A 21,096-nucleotide genomic window follows, 5' to 3' on the forward strand; every position below is an offset into this window, starting at 1 on the left:
CTGCATCTCCAGGGCTTATTCAGCTCGGAACAGACCGGTTCCGCAGAGAATCCTTCCACACTCCACCAGGAGCGCCGCACCACGGCCGCCTGGGCCACTAATGCATCCGTCTTCGACATCTGCAGAGCGGCTACCTGGTCATCCTTGAATCCCTTCATCAGGCACTACAAGGTGGACTCCTTTGCCTCGACGGAGGCATCCTTTGGCCGCCGGGTGCTCCAAGCTCTATGCAACTCTTCAGACGACGTGCAGCAGCCAGTTTCCCTCCCTGTCTGAACTTGCTTGGGTAAATCCCGAAGCTCTGGATTCTCCAACCTGCGCGTTGGAGAACGGACGTTGCTTACCTGAACGTCCCTTCTCGACGCGCAGCTGGAGAATCCAACCTACCCAGCCTGGCTGTTGAACCTTCTTCCTTACGCTCTACTGCTCCTTACTTCGTGAACAAAACTGGGACTCTGTTGAGCAAGTGGGCGTGTCTGAAGAGAAATCTCTTAAAGGAACACACTCAGTGTAGGCTACCCAACTACTGAACTACCCGAAGCTTTGGATTCTCCAGCTGCGCGTCGAGAAGGGACGTTCAGGTAAGCAACGTCCGTTCTAAATGGCATTTCCATTTGTCCATTATGATTTTCAGCTGGATCCATTGTTTTGTCTCTTAGAGGAGGCACTACACCTAAGAGAGGAAGTCTGCAAATAAGAGGTTGTCCTGTATTCACAATTACTGTTATATGGCTGGGTATAGGCCCATGATAGCAAATTTATGGCATGCTTGCCAGAGGTGGCGCACACAGCCCTCTCTGTTGGCACGCACAGCTCTCTCTGCTGGCACGCACAGCTCTCTCTGCTGGCACGCACGCTGTGGCCCCAGGTCAGATCTCCGTGGCGTTTCTTTCGTGAGCTTCTGTTTCCCTGCAAACTACAAAGCAGAAGCTCACGAAGGAAAAAGATCTAACCGTGCTGCTGGTGTTGGGATGGCCTGCCTCCCAATGGCCAGCTGGTCTTTGGGCCTCTGCTGCGCATGCGTGCATGTCTGTGCAGCATGTGCACATGTGTGCATACATGTGCACATGCGTGTGCGCGCACACATCTTTCAGTTTGGGCATGTGTGCGCATGCAGTTTGGGCACTCGGTGTCTAAAAGGTTTGCCATCACTGGTATAGGCCATGATCAGGCAATCTTTTGTTCAGCTTCAGCTAATGTGCCAAAGGTAGCCTTACATATAGCGAAATAAACTTGCAAGAGTGTGTTGTACTTTTATCACCTTTTGGTGATGTGCTTGCATCACTATTGCAATGTCTACTACATAGAGCTGCCTTTAAAGACCCCTGGAAGACTACATTTTATGCAAAATGTGGCAGCCCTCATATTGGCAGGTAGTGACCATCAGGGACATAGAACACTTTTATTTGCTGAATTGCATTCATAAAATTCTTTTATAAAGAATTTTACATTCATCTTTGTTAAATTTCATTTACTACTTTTTAAAAGATCATTTTTCTAACCCTAACCCTAACATTTTGAATTTGATTCCTGTGTTATCTAAGCCAGCGGTCCCCAAGCTTTGTGGTTTAGTGACCTGGCTTGGGAAGCAGAGGGGAACTGAGCTGCATGAGCAGTGGACTGATGTGTGCGTGCATGCAGCTTGACTTGTGCAAGTTTAGATGTGTGTGTGTGTGCACACGCGCCAGCCCCATCACTCATGTAGCCTGGTTCCGAATAGGCCAATGATCCTCAGTCTTTGCAGTTTGGTGCCTGGACAAGGATGGGAGGAGAGAGGAAGTGGGCTGCTCAACTGCTTTGCGTCTTGCAGATTTGTTAAGCATTTTCTCCACCTTTTCATCCATTAGTAAGCTGTTTAAGAATGCAAGAGTCCCTAGTGCCCCATTTTGCACTCCACTTAACATCTTGCTATAATAGATGGAAAATTGTTAATGAGAATGTGTTTTCAGTAGCTTAGACTAGAATTAAATCTGAGTATGAACTGTAGGAAGTTCCAGGGATTGTTGTTTTTTTTGGATGGCATGGCAGCTGATAAATTATAGCTTTTATCAGTGAGGATAAAAGTCTCTAACAAATAGTGTCACTTGAGATTTGGCTCAAGAAATTTCAAACTATGTACTTGGAATGCAAACTTGCAAAATTTGTTTTTAAAAAAACTTAAATTATTTAGCATTTGAGTATATTTTAATTGGAATCCCCTTGAATAAATCAAATGATCTTTTTACAGCTTTAATATTTATAAATAATATTTCTTTCTTGATACAATCTACTACTAAATATGAAGGGAATATGAAGGCTTCCCTTCAATACTCATAATTTTTATGGGAGATTTATAAGATGGATAGGAATGGAAATTGTTGGAAAAAGTTTAGTGAAAAGTTTTATTTACTTTTCCTTTAATGATGACAGTCATATCTCAAATGTAGAGAAGGTTTACAGATGTATCATGTCTTATCATGGCTGAAAAGTTATTCAAGACACCAACATGGGAAGTAAAGATTTTCTTATGGAGATGCATCTTTTACTAATAAAATAGAGCATTTCTTATGTGGAACCTCAAATAATCAGTGGAGTTAATAAAATTAGAGACCTATTAGGCTAAAATAAACATTTGAAGGCAGTTTTGTAGATTATTTATTATTTACTTATTTAAGTATACTGAATATACAGATGTGAAAAATGGTTTTTCCATTTTGGCTTTCTTTTCGTAAAATAAATGATTACATGGTATAATATGTCATATGTTGTTCATCTGAGGTTGTATTTACCTATTTTTAAGAACTGCTAAGGACCAGATGATTTTTACTATGTCCTGATAAACAAACCATAGAATTCAAAGGGGGTATTCTTTCTTTTTCACATGACTATATATTTAGGGAAGCTGGAAGAAAGTGAGCATTGTTTTAAAACTGGAGGAAGGAACTTCAGCAAACTGCTGTACTCCAATAGCTGAAAATGCAAAGGATCTGCAAGTAATGAAAATCATTGAACAGAGTAAAAAATACAAGGCTCACATATTCAGAGCTTGAACATACCGTATAGAAAATTCAGGTTATGTAGTAACTCTATATTATTCATATTTTCAACATCATTGAAACATAAGCTGTTAAAAAACTAATTCAGTACAGTTAGCTGTGTTTCCTATTTCTGCTCCTTCTCCCTCTTGCTGCCCACTGTAGTCAGTGCAAGTTGTCAGTTTCAGCAGAGGAATATCAGGGAAAGAGAACTACTCGGTTTTTTTGTTTTTGTTTTTTTGCATTTCTATTTTCAACATAGCCTCCTCTCCAGTTAATTTTCTCCTCATGTGAGAAAAACCCAAAAGAATCTTTTTTGTTGTTAAATGAATATGGCAGTTGTTAAGCGACTGGTCATAACATGCGAGGACTACCTGTAATCTAACTTTAGTTCATCACCTTAGCCTATTGGTTCACTGTATTCCATAACTGTGTTTTTGCATCTTGGCTTTACTTCATCTATCCATCCAGCTATCCATCTTTATTCAAAATTCTAAGTCCTCCTTATTCTATTTCAATCTCCCAATTTCATTTAAAATGGAATATATTAGCAATAGAATCTTAATTCACTGCTGACAATATTGTCCAAGGCACCTGAAGGATAGGATAGCTTGGAGTAGAAATTGAGCCATGTACTACATACATCAGGGGTGAAATGCTCCCGGTTCGGACCGGATCGCTTGATCTGGTAGCGATTACGGCAGGTGGTTCAGAGAACCGGTAGCAAAAATCCCTGCGCCCCCCCCCACCATGCCCAGCTGAGCCGCACGATCATTAGAGACTTTTTTTTTTACTTTTAAAAGCATTTTTTCTACAACCTCTTCCGATGAAAAAATGCTTTTAAAGTTAAAAAAAAAAAAAAAGCCTCTGATTATCGCGCGGCTCAGCTGTGATCATTAGAGGCTTTTCAAAGTATTTTTTTTCTGCAACCTCTTGGCCAAAGAGATGGTTAAAAAAATGCTTTGAAAAGTCTCTGACGATCCCAGCTGAGTTCCTGATCGGCAGAGAGGCTTTTCAAAGCATTAGAAAAAATGCTTTGAATAGTTAAAAAAAAAAAAAAAGTTGGCCACGCCCACCCAGTCACATTACCACCACCACCACCCCAATCCATGTCCACAGAACCGGTAGTAACATATTTTACATTTCACCCCTGGCATACATCTTCATACTGCTCAGCATTAACTGTAAGGTAAGCTGCCTCGTTTTATCCAGTCTCCAGCTAGCCCTGTTTGCAAGGACAATTATTTTCTTTTGATTTATAAAGCATGTTGCCAAATCCTTTTTTTTTCCTTATGGAGTGCTTAAAATAAGTTATTTGAAATTTTGCAAGGTTGGTTATCTTTTCCCTCAGTTATCAGTTTCTCTTTCTTTACCCTTTGACTACCCATTCAACATATAGTGCATATTGGAAATTCACAAAGAAATTCTTTTTCAGGTTTTTGGGGTTTGTATTTTGTGGTTGGTGTTAGCTGAAAAGTGTCTATTTCTCCATACATAGGATTGTAGGGTTTGCACATTTGGAAGATTTCTGTTTAATGTGTTTTGCTTCCATTTAGTGGTCTCTTCTAGTTTAATTAGTCAATCTATAATGTTTCCATCTTCACTTGCTGAATTTGGTGCAGCATAAAAATATATTCAAGTAGCAACAGTGACTTGGTTGTTGTTAAACTGAAGGCAAAGTGCTAAATATAATTGCCTATGCTTTTTTTAAAAAATTCCTCTATTTTGAAGCTAAGTATTTTTTTAAAAAAAACCTATCAAATTTGATATGCATGTTGTCATCTTAGTTTTTAACTAACCTGCTATTTTCCTTGTTCTTCTTTTCTTTTTGTTATATGTGCTGTGTTCTTCTTCCTTCTCTTTTCCTTTTGGCCTGGATACTTTCGTTTGCCATTCTCCGTACTCAATTGCACTGTACCTCCAGCATCATGGTGAGATCAAAGAATGGCAGGGAACTTCAAGTAAGTAAATAGTTTCTGCAACATTGGAAGAATTATTTTTTTTCATAGGGCCATACCTTCATTTCATATTATTAGCAAATTCTGAGTATTTAGTAAATTCAGAAACAAAGGAATAAAATAGGAGACAGGAGTATTAAGAATGCTGCCTTGAATGGTATAAAAGGCAGGATTAAATAATAGTGATAATAAAAATAGTAATAATAATAATTGTAAAACCTATTGTGACAAATATATGCTTCCCTCAAGCACATATGGAATGTCCAAAAAAATAGCAAATGTTAATTTTTTATCAACTTTCAGAAAATGTGCCTGTAGACACAGCTTTGTTATGCAACTATAAACATAACAGTTAAATCCTGAACAGATTTGTAACAAAGGATTGACATCACACCTAGTATGATCTTATTGCAGCCACAGCAGAAGCAGTTAGATGGTTAACATCTTTAGATATTGAAATATGACATCTATCCTATTGTGACTCTATGGCACCATATTATAATAATTTTATTATGGTTTTACCTTAATTTAATATTTTATCTGATGTATTAGCCACATATTTTATACATATACAGTATATGGATATTTGCTGGTGCTTTATTTAAATTTATTTTTGTGTCTGTATATATAATGTGTATATCTAATGTGTTTTATTAGTGTTGTATATCAATGATGACATGACCTCTATAGATGCCATACGCTAAATAAATAAAATAAAATAATCTGCTTGCTGGGAAGGGAAGGGAAGGGAAGGGAAGGGAAGGGAAGGGAAGGGAAGGGAAGGGAAGGGAGATTTCCAATGCTCCTTGCCAGATTCCCATAAGAAAAGGAACTGGCTCCCTCTCCAACTGCTTTTTTACCCACCCTCGTTCATTCTGTTTCTCAGTTTAGGTAAGGAAATATCTCCAAAACAATGTCCCAACAAGGTATGGGTTGTCTAGTTATTGTTAAAATGCTACAAAATGCTTTAAAATTACTTTTAAAAAGGAAAATCCTAGTGGACTGAATTAAACTATTTTCCATGGTTTATTTAATTCAGACACATTGCTCATCAAATGATGTGGAGATTGCATTTAAGTTGCTTGAAAATGAATAGATAGTACATAAAGAATGTTCTCCAAATTATTGCAGTTACCTAATTCACTTCCTGTAACTTTGGGTTCTTCCATTTCTCAACATTAACATTCCACTTACTTGTTAGTGATTCTATTACCATTTTGTTTGCTTGTCCTACAGTTTGCCACAGAATTCCTCAGTGCCTTGTACCATTGTCTCTTTAGCAATGACATAAACTTGCATAATATAGATTTTTGCTGAATATTAACTAATTCTAACAGATAGGATGCTGTCATTATACCCTTTAGAATTAGTTAATATTCAGCAAAAATCAATGTCATTTATGGGGCTGTAACCGAGCATATACTTAACAAGGACTATCTACAACAGGGGTGTCAAACCTGATTTCATTGAGGGCCATCTACAGCAGGGGTGTCAAACCTGGTTTCATTGAGGGCTGCATCAGGATTGTGTTTGACTTTGGGAAGCCAGCGTGGGCGTGATCAGCTCGATGTCACTTGTGTCAGGGGCGCCAGTGGTGACCTGAGTGCTTTGCCAGCAAAAACGGACTCCCAAGCTCTGTTTTCAGCTGCAATGGCATCCTGCAACCTTCTGCCAGCGAAAACGGAGCTCAGGAAGGTCTCCTGAGTTCCATTTTCACTGGCAGAGGTACCGCGGGCCAGTCCTTTGCTGTTTCAAGGGCAGCCCTGTGGGCCAGATCTAAGCACCCCACAGGTCTGATCTGGCTCCCGGGCCTTGAGTTTGACATCCCTGATCTTCAATATCAATGCCTCTTTGTTTCTTTGTATGGCCTCATGTCCTTAATAGTATATCATCTAGTGGTCTGTTTTCACTAGTGTTCTTCATTTCCACTTGACAATTTCAAATTTTCCTTGGTTCATTCTTAAGTTTAAGGTTCCAATTACATTTACCTTTGTAAAATGAAATATGTCAGGGTAATGATGATTTAATAGTTGACCAGCTGCTGTAATGCTGTAATACTGTAATGATGATGCAATGGTAGTAATGAGTCAGCAGGGTTATTTGACTGTTACCACTTTAAGAGACTGTATTATAAGAGAGGCCCTGTTGGGGCGTATCTTTCTTTCTCTGTGTGCTTTTGTGCTGTAAACTGCTGATTGAGCTGAAGTGGTGCAGTGGTTAGAGTGCAGTACTGCTGGCTACTTCAGCTGACTGCTAGCTGCAGTTCAGCAGATCGAATCTCACCGGCTCAAGGTTGACTCAGCCTTCCTTCCTTCCGAGGTGGGTAAAATGAGGACCCAGATTGTTGGGGGCAATATGCTGACTCTGTAAACTGCTTAGAGTGGGCTGTAAAAGCACTATGAAGTGGTATATACATGCTATTGCTATTGATTGATTGACCTTTGCCTAGTACAGTGATGGCTAAACTTTTTGCCATAGCATGCCAAAAGCGGTGGGAGTGTGGAGGGGGGTCACACGCATCCATGCCCACACCCATAATTCAATGCGCCCGTCGCCCCCACTTTTGGCACGTGATTGCACGGTGGGCCCAGTGGGCCTGTTTTTCACTCTCCCCACACTCCAGAGGCTTTCTTGATGCCTGGGGAGGACTAAAATGGCCTACCCTCCCCAGAGGCCCTCTGGAGGATGGAAACAGCCTGTTTCCCAACTTCCGGTGGGCCCAGAAGGCCCAAAAATCAGCTGGCCGTCACACACATGCACACTGGAGCGGAACTAAGGCAACACTCGCATGCCCACAGATTTGGCTCCATGTGCCAGTTGTGGCATGCGTGCCATAGGTTTGCCATGACGGACCTAGAACATTTATGTATATTCTTTTGTAGAGATAAATCACTATTTATTATTACAAACCTCTGTTTGATGTTATTGCTCCTGGGTTGTCTCACATAGTCACATTGTGTGCACTCTGACAAAATATAATGAACAAATCCATATTATATAAATACATGCCTGTACATACATAAATGGAAATGTAAAGTTCATTTAATCCTGGCAACATCATTGATAGTGCAGGTAGTGCTCAACTTACGACCACAATTGACCCAAAATTTCTGTTGTTAAGTGAGACATCTGTTCAATTAGTTTTCCCCATTTTATGACCTTTCTTGCCATTGTTATTAAGTGAATCACTGCAGTAGTTAAGTTAGGAACATGGTTGTTAAATGAATCTGGCTTCCCCATTGACTTCGCTTGTCAGAAAGTCACAAAAGGTGATCACATGATCCCAGGATGCTGTGACCATCATATATATGAGCCAATTGTCAAGTGTCTGAATTTTGAAAATGTGACCCTGGGGATATTGTAACAGTTGTAAATGTGAAAAACGGTCATAAATCTCTTTGTCCAATGCCGTTGTAACTTTGAATGATCACTAAATGAGCTGCTTTTTAAATTGAAGATTACCTGTACTCTCTTATGCTTTGGTCTGATCATGGCATCACCTACAAGTATATTCATGGAAGTGCTTTCTCGGTAGCTAGAAGAATGTATTCTTTCTAGAGAGGCATCTGGCACCCAACTTGACTAAATTCTTTAGCCTTGCCCATATATTTTCTTCCCAGGAATACAGGTTTGCCATTGCCTTCTTTTGAGTTTTTGAATTGTGAATTTTTTTTGTAAAAGAGATGACTTTCCTGACTGACACACTCTAGAGCCTCACCTGCCATCACATTGTGCATTACTGTTAGCTTTATCTATCATTTTGTCCATTTGTAAAAAGAAATATTATAAATCATAAACACTTTAGGTTTGTGCAAATGCTGACATTTCAAAACTTATAATTTTTCTGGCAATGTGAAATACAAAGAGCAACATGTAAAGATAATTTTAGGGGAATGTAAGAATGAAGAATAAAGTGGTCTGGTTAGACCTTTTCTTTAATTATTATTTCGCTGGAATAATTTGTTTCATAGACTCCCAAAATTTGTATACATACTCTGCTTTGACTATTTTGTAGTAATAGTGCAGTGCAGTGATGAGACTGAAAGGAAAGAGGAGAGGCTCTGCAAAGTAGATTGAGAGCATGTTGCTTTATCTGCAAATACATTTACTCCTCTACTATTTAATTTGCTACTCATTGTTATAAATAGGGCTCCTGGATTATATTAGGCATGACAGCTTCAAGAGCTGTGAGATTTTCCATCTGTGGAGCTCAATCTAGTAATTGAGAATTTAGAAAACTTACATTTTTTTTAACAATATCTCTAGAGGGCACTGTGACTAAAATATTAGAAGGAAAAATTATCAAGCAATTACATTGAGAGAAAAAAAGGATTAACATCTTTTTAAAAATCAAACATAAATATATGTTTGGGAATTAGATTTTGGATTGATAAATCTATAGAATCTATAGCTTTTTAGTTTAGAATCTCAAATACGTTGCTTAAGGAAATTTATGTTTGGAATTGGTAGTCAGAAAGGAGGGGAGTTGATTTTTGAGTATGTAAGATGATTATAGACATGCAGCTTGATAATTTTCAGAAATTCAGTTTTAGGAAATTTCAGTTTTAAAGATACCAGAAAATAATGATATGAAGCAAGATTAAAATGCTGTGTTTTTATAATGATTTAAATTGGACCTGCAGATTATGGAAAAGTTACTACTATAATATGAAAAGAAACCATGTTGCAATTATTTCATGTTATCCCATGTTGTTCTTCTTTCATGCTCTCCAGATATATTAGACCAAAGATATCATGCCCAGTTAATCAGACCTTTGTAATAATGATTTAAAAGGAAGAGAGAGGAGCTGAATTTAGAAGCAAAGCATGTAGCCCTTATGTTGAACATTTTTCGATCAAATGATTTAAAATTATCTCACTTTTCTATTTTAAATATTCAAAACCATTCGACTTTCTAAGCTTTCTGAGTGGATATTAATGGATATTATTTCTATGTAACTTTTTTACCATTGTTGCACATAAATCAACATCTTATTTTCAAAACATTCTAAAAACTATGTTCTCCCTTCTTTCTATTTATATATTTCCTGATGGAGCTTCAGCATCATTTTAACAGTCTACTACTTCTTTATTCACCTTTTCTAAGTAAATTATACATTCTCAAATCCTGTTTAAACTATGATCTTTAAACCTGATATTTTACAATGAAACTTTTTCCTCAATATGCCTTATTACAAATCAGTTTTATAATATGTAGCTGAGGGAATCACATATTATTTGCCTTTTTACTTTAGCCTTCATTTCCTTCCTTTTTCTGTGTTGCATTTTACCACGTAAATTCCTTAGGGTGGAGACAATTTCTACTATATTCAGTGAAATGTCGTAACTCATCATTTTTTATGTTTATTTTACAGCTGCAGTAGCAAGCAGTGATGAATCTCATACTTCTACTCCAGGAAAGATGAGTCAGCGTCACGGGAAAGAAGGGTATCTTACTCCAACCAAAGAATTACACCAACTTTCTTTCAGTCCAGGCCAAGGCCATGGTAAGAGCTGTTTTGTTGAATATAGTATTAAATAAAATACTCAACAACACTTGTTGTACATGTGACCAGTTCAAGAGAATTGGTTTTATGCTATATAAACCATAACTTAGTTTTGTATCTTGCCCAGAAATCAGCACAGATATTTCTCTTAATTTGAAAAAAAATATGGTTAAAAGTGTCTTGGTTTAATTGTGTAATAAAGTAGATGGGAAAATGCTGAGTGTGTAAGTCCTTTTTTATATACTGTATCAGTTCATTAAGTTGTCTTTGATAGTTTATTTATTTATTTATTTTATTTGATTTTTATACTGCCCTTCTCCAGCAGGACTCAGGGCAGTGAACAGCCAAGGTAAAACATAGCATACAAAATTTAAAACAATTTTAAAAGATATTAAATAATTTTGGCCCACAATTTAAAAACACCCCAATAAAATCAATTACAAATTAAAACCGAAAGATGGGATCAGCTAGTTATCAGCAGGCTTCCATGTACTTCGTATGCTCTGTTTTTATTTTGGCTGTGCACCACCCTGAGTCCTATTTGGAGAAGGGCGATATAGAAATGGAAACAAACAAATAAATATATATATATATATATATTTCATTGGGAGGTGGAAATGTAGTGGTTGAAGTAGGAAATAGATATGCTGTTACTACAAAATTACATTCCATTTGTTACTTCTGAGGAGATACCACAAGATATATAATTCCTAAACAAGTAAGATATTCAATAAATGAGCAAAAAGTAGGAAAGTATTACTTATAAGAGTTGAATTTAGATGTCAATTAAATCATATCTTACTGAACTCAGCCTTGTCTCATCTGCTCCAATATGCACACAAGTAAGACTTCAGAAGCTTTCGTTCTTATGTGTGATTGAGTAGGATTTGACATATTGTCTGAATCCACATTGGTAATCATTTATAAACTTAGCTTATTTCAAATCTAAAGTTTATATTATATAAAACTGACTGACTTAAAAATATAAATGTGTTAAACCTTCTCACAGCCTACTGTAGAGCAAATTAGTCAGTTATGCACTGAAGGAAGTCTCATTAAATCATAAACTTGGTTTCAGTATATGCAAAATACTGAATGTTTTGTTTTCTAAATGGAAATTTTTTCTCCTAAATTTATCATATCCAATTCATTCAAGTTCATTTGGAACTCTTTGGCATAAATGAAGATTAACAGGTTTCTGCAAATAATTTGGAGAAGCATTTTATTTATGGTGGTGTTGTAACTGATAAACCATCTGAAGCCAATCATTGAATTGTCCAGACAGCCTCATGCTACTGAAGGCTTGGCTGCTTCAAGTGCCTTCAGAGGTCTTCTGCATGTGTGTACATATCCTCTTAGGAACACTTCTGAAAATTTATGTAGTTTATTTTTATTTTATTTATTAAAATTTTATGCTATGCTATCCATCTGGTTTACAAGGTGACTCTGGGTGGCTTTTAAGTTACAAAACAATTGAAAAATAATTAAAATATTAAAACTAGATTAAAATATTATTAAAACCTAAATTAGGAGAGCTTTGAGATGGACGGACAGCAATGAGATTGTCTTACTCCATCAGCTACCTCCAACAGTGATCTCCCTCCCTCGGGGCATCAGGCCAATAGGGAAAGCCAGTTTTAATACCCTTCCGGAAAGCCAGAAGGGCAGAGGCAGTTCTAACTTCCAGGGGTACAATGTTCCACAGGGATGTTTGCATAACTGAAAAAAATGGAATGGGGTTTGGAAAAGCATTTCCTACACTTTTCCAATGACAGTATTTTTAAAAAGAGAAACACTAGACTAGATTTTGGAGAGAAAGAAACCCTTTGAATGTTGTATATAGATTTGATAAGTTGCCATGGTTGCTGGTTAAAAAAAAAAACACCTACCGAGAATAGAGAGAAAAATTAACTTTAAAAAATTGCATTTCTCTTCAAATTACAATGAGATTTTGATAGTGAAGAAGCTTTACCCCGTGCCCTTCAGTGAACATTTCTTCATACGAATCTATTTGGCATCTTAACTTGTGGATTATTGCTATCATACATTGCTTCCTTTATTACAGTTTAACTCTTCTAGTAAAAAAGCTTTATTCTTGTATTTTTAACATTCTCAGATGTAAATATTTTATCTTGACAATTTTTACATTCTTTCAAAATGTAAGGCAGAAATAAATTGTCTGTCTAAGCTGCCTAAGAAGTGGGGTGTACCATTTCCCTAACAGTTTATCATTGTCTTTTAAAATATATCCAAATACCTTTTCATTCCATATTTTACTTTATTTTCTAAAAACTCATCTCTAAATCTTCAGTTCTCATTAATCCAAAAAGCCCCAGTAAAAATTAACAAGAATACTTAATAACATAAGAATACAATCCCCCTTTCTATTTAAATTACCCTTATCCTTCTCTTAACAGTTAAACATTGCAAAAAAAAATTAAAAGCTATTAAACATTCCCAGAAATAATAACTCCTTATTTACATATCAAAAACGAATCCATTACACCATTAAATATTCCAAAGGAATAACTGTTCAATTCAGATAGCTTCCCGTCTCTCATCCAACTGCCGAAAGCGCTATAAAGCCCCTGCAAAAAAAATTGGTTCTCCTCACATCACTGGAAGTCTAAGCTGTACAATTTCTGACTGTAAAGTGAGGAGGATTATACAATGGAGTCCTATTACATAACATGCTAAAGAAATATTACAGTAATGGAGATTTTTACTCTTTATAGATACATCATTTATAATGCAGATATGGCAGTCTCTGACCATAGTAAAGATTTGGTTTGATGATTGTAGAAAATACTAGTATTGCTTACAAAAGTAACAATTCTATACTTATTGGTTCATAATATGTAATTTATTCTAGTGTTGTGCCTTCAACCAATGCCTTTTGTAGATAGCTGATTTTGTTATTTGTTGAACATGTCCTTTTGAATTGTTGATCACATTATCAAAATGTGTTTAAGTATGTTTGCCAGAAGAAATGGAGGGGGGGGGCATTTGATTGGCATAGTCAGTTGAGAAGAAGTCAAGGCATTTAACCAGCACTACCACCATTGCTGCTTATATTGATTACATAATTTCTGGTAGATTTCATTTTCTTTTAGATGAATTTTCAGTTTCTCAAATTGCCTGGGGAAATACTGATGAAAATTACTAGGATAAGCAAAATTGTAGTTTATGTGAATAAAGAATATATTAAGTGTTGCTGCTCCAATACTACTCACAGATTCTTTTCTGAAGTTATTCACCCACCCTGCTTCAGTGTTACTAGGGAAACCATTGTTTCCATTGTAACATCTAGCACAATCCTTAGATTCTTATTCTAGAAACCAGGTTCTCTCTTTGTGTTATAAATGTGTGTCATCATAATAATGACAAAGCTGCAATTTGTGAACTTTCTTAGATAGTACTTTTTCCCATTACAGACCATCCCTGAGAACATGGTATGAAAGTCACATGCAAAAGAAATGAGACTTACCATAGCTCCAGTTAGTGTTTATAGTGCTGTGAGATCTGTCTACAGTTTAGTGTATAGAAATAATATAAGAAATGAAGTGTAAAACAGGAATAAAAGCAGGTTTTGATGGGGAATTCTTAGCACTGTCCTGTATCCTTTTTATATTGCAGTTATGGAAGGAAGGGGAGAGGCTGAATTTGGTTGGCCTTCCTTTGTAATTTGAAATTATGATACATTCTCATGATGCCAGAAAATGTGAATTATGTTCCTTATTGTTTTAAAACAATTGTTCACTTCTAATAAATGGAATATATCAACATATAAGAGAAGCAGTGATATTGAAATCTAAGTCTTAATACTAATTGTGAACTTCATTACTGAAGTAATACTATGTATTATGGTGGTTAATAAAGTTTAAAAAGCTAAAAGTAATATTTTTGATTGAATTATGAAATTACTGCTTAGAAAAAAATTCTGCTAGCTCAGTTTTATCTTGGACAAGTTTTTAGATATTTTGCTGACTTTTATTTTGAGCATACAGATAATGTGTATGTGTGTGTTCATTCTTTTAAACCATGGGTGTCAAACTTGTGGCGTCACGTTGCTGTCACATGACATATTGTGACGTGTTCCCTTCACAGAATTCAGGTGGGCGTGGCCTGCACGTGATGCATCCAGCCATTGGGCCACCAGTTTCACACCCCTGTTTTAAATTATCTAATTTCAGAATATTAAGAATTTGTCCTTTGTCCAAAATCTCTGGCAGAAAAAAACAGTGGTTATGGAAGACAGAGTTTTAAAAAATTCCAGACAATCTATTGTGTCATTTTTTGAGATATTTGCTTACCAGATTCCTCAATGTCTTCAACAATGGCAGAGCTTTTAATTTACTGCCTTTGTTGCAAAAGTTCATAAAAATTTAGGGAGACATTCAGGGATGTATCGAAAATAGTCCATGTTGAACTGTATAGCATAACATCAGGAGGGACAACAAGAAATGTTTTATGACATTTTGCATTATGTCATAAAATGCTTTATGTTGATTTTTATATCATAAAAGTTTTATAAAATTTGCCAAGTGTCAATTCCATGGGAGTCATGGATCCTAGATTTTGAACACATTCTGTAAATTAGCACATTTGAGATTCCTTGATTCAAAAATTGTTGCTCTATGATACACTATTTTGCCAGTTAAAGGTTGCACACAAATAGGAGAGTTTTAGTAATATACAGATGATATGTATTCAGCTGATCCATTGAAAATGTCATGCTCTGCATGAAAAGCGGCAAAATTTACTACCCAATCGGGTGGGTTGTACTTGCCTTTACTACTGGTTCACAACGGGATTGACTTTGCTTGTCAGAAGGTCACAAAAGGTGATCGCATGACCCTGAGACACAGCAACGGTCATAAATATAAACCAATTGCTAAGCATCTGAATTTTGATCACATGTTGAAAATATATCAGACTATTTAATGGGGAAAAACCCTCCTAAAGCTGAAAGATTCTGTATTTTCTTCAGGCTAATTATTCCAATATGAAATCATAATATAAAAGCCATGTCTTTTAATTTAAAATTAGCAAGGACCTCTATTATTGAATTATAATTGTTTTAATAATAAAGCACTTCTTTTCTAAAATATAAATTTCAATGTGCATTATTAATATTTGTGTAATATTATTTTAAGAAGCAATGGACATTTTTCAGTTCATCAAATGGAAAGCTTTTTGTGATCTAGTATTCTTAGATATTTTGGTTTGCTATTTGGTTCGCTTTGTTAAGATGAAGTGCTACAAATGCAAGATTTTCTTTTATTGAGAAATTCATTTTTTTTAGAAACTGTAATTTGCTGCTTTCTTTCACAATGTTGGAAATATACCCATTATAGCTTGCTGTGTGTGCTTTAAGATATTTGAATGATTAGGTAGTAGAAGAATTATTTTGGTCGGTTAAGGTACTTGATCGTGCCAATTCTCTGTAAGTTCAAGTACTCTACACTAGCTTGTGTTAGAACATACTAACTAAAATAGGAAATATTAGATAGAGAAATGGCAACAACTTGACATTATTACCAACATCCTTAAATACCATCTTCCTTTTTCAAATACATACATGACTCTTTTACATGTGGGTTGCTAATGATTGCAACTGCTTTCTCTGCAACATTCTCATTATCACCAGCCTTTTGAATGACAAGACTAATTATATAAAGCATCTAACTCATAAAGGAAGAAGGTCCTATGAGGCGTAGGTTTTCTTTAGGTGCTGGGGTTTCACTTCCTCCACGAACTGATAGTCGAAAGCTTGTCCGGAATGCTTCATTTGGAGGATGCAGTGAATTCTCACCAGTCTTTCAAGGTTTGTTTTCTATTTTTTATATTGTCACAAAAGTAGGTTGCATTACTAAGTACAATATTAACAAATAAAAACAATACCTTTTGGGTAGGTGTTGACTCACACAGTGTTTATTACTAAACAATATTTTAGAGGTTTAAAATTGTTATGATACCATTGGGGTATTTGAATGTTGTTTCTAATATGCTTAGTCAGAATTTAACAGCTTTGTCTTTAAAGAAAGTATACTTGGCAATTATAATTTTATTGTATAGAAATTATTGTAAGCTTATTCATTTTTTTTAAAGGTTTTGATAGAGGGAAAGATGATGCTTCACAGAATAAAGATGATTCTTCACAATCAATGTCAAAAAGTAAGGTAAGTACAATTACTGTAAGTCTCTTTACCCAACCAATTAGATGTACTTTTTCCATCTGAAATAAATGGCCTTAGTTTACAGCATTTATTTATTTATTTATTTATTTGTTTCCATTTCTATACCGCCCTTCTCCAATAGGACTCAGGGCGGTGAACAGCCAGAGTAAAAAACAGAACATACAAATTTAAAAAACAGTTTAAAATGATTAAATATTTTTGGCCGTAATTTAAAAACAACCCAATTTAAAATCAGTTTAAAATTTAACTCAAGCCAGCCCAGCTAGTTGAAATAAATAAGTTTTCAGGGCCCGACGAAAAATCCGGAGGTCTGTTATTGTACGTATCTCTGGGGAGAGGTTGTTCCAGAGGGTGGGCGCCGCCACAGAGAAGGCTCTCCCCCTGGGGGTCGCCAGCCGACATTGTCTGGCGGACGGCACCCTGAGGAGGTCCACTCTGCAAGCGTACTGGCCGGTGGGAGGCTATTGGTGGCAGAAGGCAGTCTCGTAAATACCCCGGCCCTAAGCCATGGAGCGCTTTAAAGATAGTCACCAACACGTTGAAGCGCACCCGTAAGACCACTGGGAGCCAGTGCAGCTCGCGCAGGAGAGGTGTCACATGGGAGCGCCCCGTCGCCCCCATAATCCCCTGCGCGGCCACGTTCTGGACCAGCTGGAGCCTCCGGGTGCACCCCAGGGGGAGCCCCATGTAGAGAGCGTTGCAGTAGTCCAGGCGGGAAGTGACGAGTGCCTGAGTGACTGTGCGTAGGGAGTCCCGATCTAGAAAGGGGCATAACTGGCGTATCAGGCGAACCTGATAAAAAGCCCCCCTGGCCACGGCCGTCAAATGATCTTCTAAAGACAGCCGTGCGTCCAGGAGGACGCCCAAGTTACGAGCCCTCTCTGTGGGGGCAAGTGATTCGCCCCCAATAGCCAGCGATGGCGTCAGCTGGCTATATCGGGACACCAGAAGCCACAGCCACTCAGTCTTGGAGGGGTTGAGTCGGAGCCTGTTTCTCCCCATCCAGGCCCGCACGGCCTCCAGGCACTGGGACATCACTTCAAGGGATCGTTGGGGTGGCCTGGGGTGGAGATGTACAGCTGGGTGTCGTCAGCGTACTGATGGAACTCCACCCCGAAGCCACGGATGATCTCACCCAGCGGCTTTACATAAATGTTGAACAGAAGGGGCGAGAGGACCGATCCTTGTGGCACCCCACAAGCAAGGTGCTTTGGGGTCGACCGCTGCCCCCCTGTCAACACAGATTGCGACCGGTCAGAGAGGTAGGAGGAGAACCACCGCAAAACGGTGCCCCCCACCCCCAGCCCCTCCAACCGGTGCAACATGATACCATGGTCGATGGTATCAAAAGCCGCTGAGAGGTCTAACAGGACCAGGATAGCATGTGACACATTTACTTGTCTATACATATATCTGTCTTGGTCTTCACTCAATGGTCAAAAAAGGCAGATACAGGATACAAAAGAAATTAATATTTATATTTATTATGAATTATTTGTACTCTGCCTTGTACTGGAATCATATGGTAATTTATTGATTAAAAAGATTTTCCATTTGTAAAATCAATGGATTCTCTGTCTTCATTTACACAGAGAAACTGTTCTCTGTCATATACAAAGGCATACCAAGTATGCTATTATATAGGTCCCTCCTGAGTAGAAAGAAGAAGTAAACAAGATGTTTACGGAACAAATGGAAGGAATAACAGTACTGGATACAGGGAGAAAGAAAGGGTTGGAAGAAAACATGATGAATAAAAGTGGAAGGGAAAAGAATTAAAAGGAAAAAGACAATAGAATTATTAAATTCAGAAATAGCATATCCTATTCAGACAATAATATTAGACCTTTTTCATTTCTTTTCATGTGTAGAGGGTATTTGCCAGAAGACACTGGGGGGGAGGGATATTTGGTACTACAGTGGGTCCTTGATACTTATACTTAATTGGTTCCAGGGGCCATGATGAGAATTAAAAAGGACAAGTAGCAAACAAATCGTGATGTACCACATAACACTTTGTTTCAGCTGGGAAGAACTTCCTATCAGTCTCTTTTCCTATGTTAGCAACCTTCCCAGCATGGCCGACTTCCTGTCGGCCCTCTGTGGCTGTCCGTCACTTTCTTTTGAAGCATGTCGAGTACCAAATTAAGATGAGTATCAGGATAACATTTTCACATCAAAATGTGTTGAGTACCAAATTCGACAAATTTTGAAGCAATTGAGTACTAGTTATTTCTGATTCTTATAGTAATGACTAGAAAAATACATGTACTCCTGCATTTTTCTAGAATCATAATAAGGCAGAAGTGAAGATAAATGACTTCTATTCTTTCTTTTCTTTCTTTCCTTCTTGCTCCTACATGTCTTGATTTCCTACCTTGTCCCCTCATTTTTAAAAGTATCTACCTCTATTTAGTTAAAGGTAATGGGAAGGCAGCTACTTATGAAAGCTTTCAGTAGTAGCTTAATCTTAAACATAGTTTAGATTGCTACATTTAATTATTCCATTCAATTGAATTTTATTTTTTTCAAAGGTTATTGGTTAAAAATTAAAATTTTGCATTCCATTAACCCACAGTAAGTTGAGTATCCTGCATATCACAAGTAGTTTTGTTAAATAGCAAGTTGAATTACCTCTGTCTTTAGGATTTAGCAGAGAAGGTTTATTGGTACATTTGTACAATTATTCAAAGACAAATGTAAAAGTTATTTGATACAGACTGCTAAGCACTGTTCAGAAGTACTAGTTTTTCTTTAATAAATTGTAATTAGCTTCTCTGAAGTAAATAATGGTGGATTTCTTATCTGAAATGTATCCCATTTTCACATAAAATAGAAGAGGCTGTACTTCCTGAGAATGCTCAGGAAGATAAATGTATCTCAGCATCTACTTCTGTCCTACTATCACAGCACCATTGAGAGTGTCCTGACATATGGCATTCTCGCATGATATGGGAGCAGCTCTGTAGCAGACAAAAAAGCTCTACAGAGAATTATTAAAACTGCCCAGAATATCATCGGACTCCATCTACCAGCCCTGGATGACATCTTTGAATCTCACTGTTTGAGAAAGTTGCATAACATTCTCAGAGAGTCTTCCCATCCTGCTTACAATCTTTTTGGACTGTTGCCTTCTGGCAGAAGACACAGAACAATTAAAACTCAGACCACACGTTTTCTGAATAGTTTTTATCCCAGAGCTATAATTGCACTCAACAATGAACTAAAGGGCCACCATCAGTGAGCTGTTGGACAGCATTACTTGGTCTCTTGTGTGGATGTTTGGGTGGTTTAGGGGTGGGGAATTGTGGTGGGTGGGAGTGTGTTTGGGGATTGTTATGTGTGTTGGACCTGGTCTTTGGGTGTTAAGTGAATTTCGTTGTATGGGTATACTGTGTATACATGTAAATGACAATAAAAGTATTATTATTATTATTATTATTATTATTATTATTATTATTATTTAATCTTTAGTGAGATTCACAGCCTTTGAGGCTGGTTAATAGCTCAGCAGCTCAAGTCCTAACCAAGGACCTAGGAACTGTTAAGGTATCGTCGGAGGATGTAAGCTGTTCCAAGTAAGGTGGTTTTTTGTAGAGTCAAAATGTTCAAGTCCGGCAAATTTAGAATTTCTAAATAGCGGGGTAGCCGTTTGGGTATTGCTCCAAGGGCTCCAATTACAATCGGGACAACACACAATTTCTTTTTCCACAGTCGCTCAACTTCAATTTGAAAATCCCGGTACTTTGTGATTTTTTCTTGCTGCTTATCTTCAATCCGTGCATCACCAGGTATTGCAATGTCAATGAACCATACTTTTTTCTTTTCAACTATTGTTATGTCAGGTGTGTTGTGGACCAAGTTCCTGTCAGTCTGAATCCTAAAGTCCCACAAGATCTTGAATTTCTCACTCTCTAAAACTTTCTCAACCTGATGTTCCCAGTGGTTTTTGCTGTACTCAAATCCAAACTTCTGGCACAATTTCCAGTGAATGATCTTAGCAACACGATCATGGCGTTGTAGGTACAGTTGCAAGAAAAAGTATGTGAACCCCCTGGGATTACGTGGAGTTTTGCATGAATTGGTCATAAAATGTGCTCTGAACTTCATCTAAGTCACAACAATAAAAAACACAGTCTGCTTAAAATAATACTACACAAACATTAGATGTTGCCATGGTTTAATTGAACATAACATGTAAACATTCACAGTGCAGAGAGGAAAAAGTATGTGAGCCCCTAGCCTAATGACTTCTCCAAGAGCTAACTGGAGCCAGGAGTGAGCCAAACTTGACTCCAATCAATGTGATGATATTGGATGTGTTGCTGACAGCTGTCCTGCCCTTTAAAAACACACACCTGTTTTGGGTTTACTCGTTTCAAGAAGCACTGTCTGATGTGAACCACGCCTTACAGAA

The 21,096-nt window shown here is 37.3% G+C and overlaps 1 protein-coding gene and 1 long non-coding RNA gene across 7 annotated transcripts in view; one reads left to right on the forward strand and one right to left on the reverse strand.

Annotated features, from left to right (window-relative positions):
• The window catches only part of OSBPL8 (oxysterol binding protein like 8), a 125,946-nt gene that overhangs the window by 41,905 nt on the left and 62,945 nt on the right, over positions 1 to 21,096 (forward strand). For 5 of the 6 annotated variants that reach the window (XM_087874084.1, XM_034402741.3, XM_034402740.3 and 2 more), the window contains exons 3-5: positions 4,939 to 4,975; positions 10,348 to 10,479; positions 16,591 to 16,661. In XM_087874084.1, coding sequence (XP_087730210.1) covers positions 4,939 to 4,975; positions 10,348 to 10,479; positions 16,591 to 16,661 — 240 coding nt within the window. Of the gene's footprint in view, positions 1 to 4,938; positions 4,976 to 10,347; positions 10,480 to 16,176; positions 16,307 to 16,590; positions 16,662 to 21,096 lie in introns of those variants that run through there. The other variant, XM_087874085.1, reaches the window with a different exon arrangement.
• Positions 4,814 to 13,760, reverse strand: LOC117655356 (uncharacterized). Its single transcript, XR_004588642.3, has 3 exons — positions 13,713 to 13,760; positions 7,883 to 7,937; positions 4,814 to 4,990 (listed from the first exon to the last, which is right to left on the reverse strand). It is a non-coding gene; the product is annotated as an uncharacterized LOC117655356 (long non-coding RNA).

The sequence above is a fragment of the Pantherophis guttatus genome, chromosome 7, assembly GCF_059756535.1.
Source record: "Pantherophis guttatus breed Tessera chromosome 7, ASM5975653v1, whole genome shotgun sequence".
NCBI classification, from domain to species: Eukaryota; Metazoa; Chordata; class Lepidosauria; order Squamata; family Colubridae; genus Pantherophis; species Pantherophis guttatus.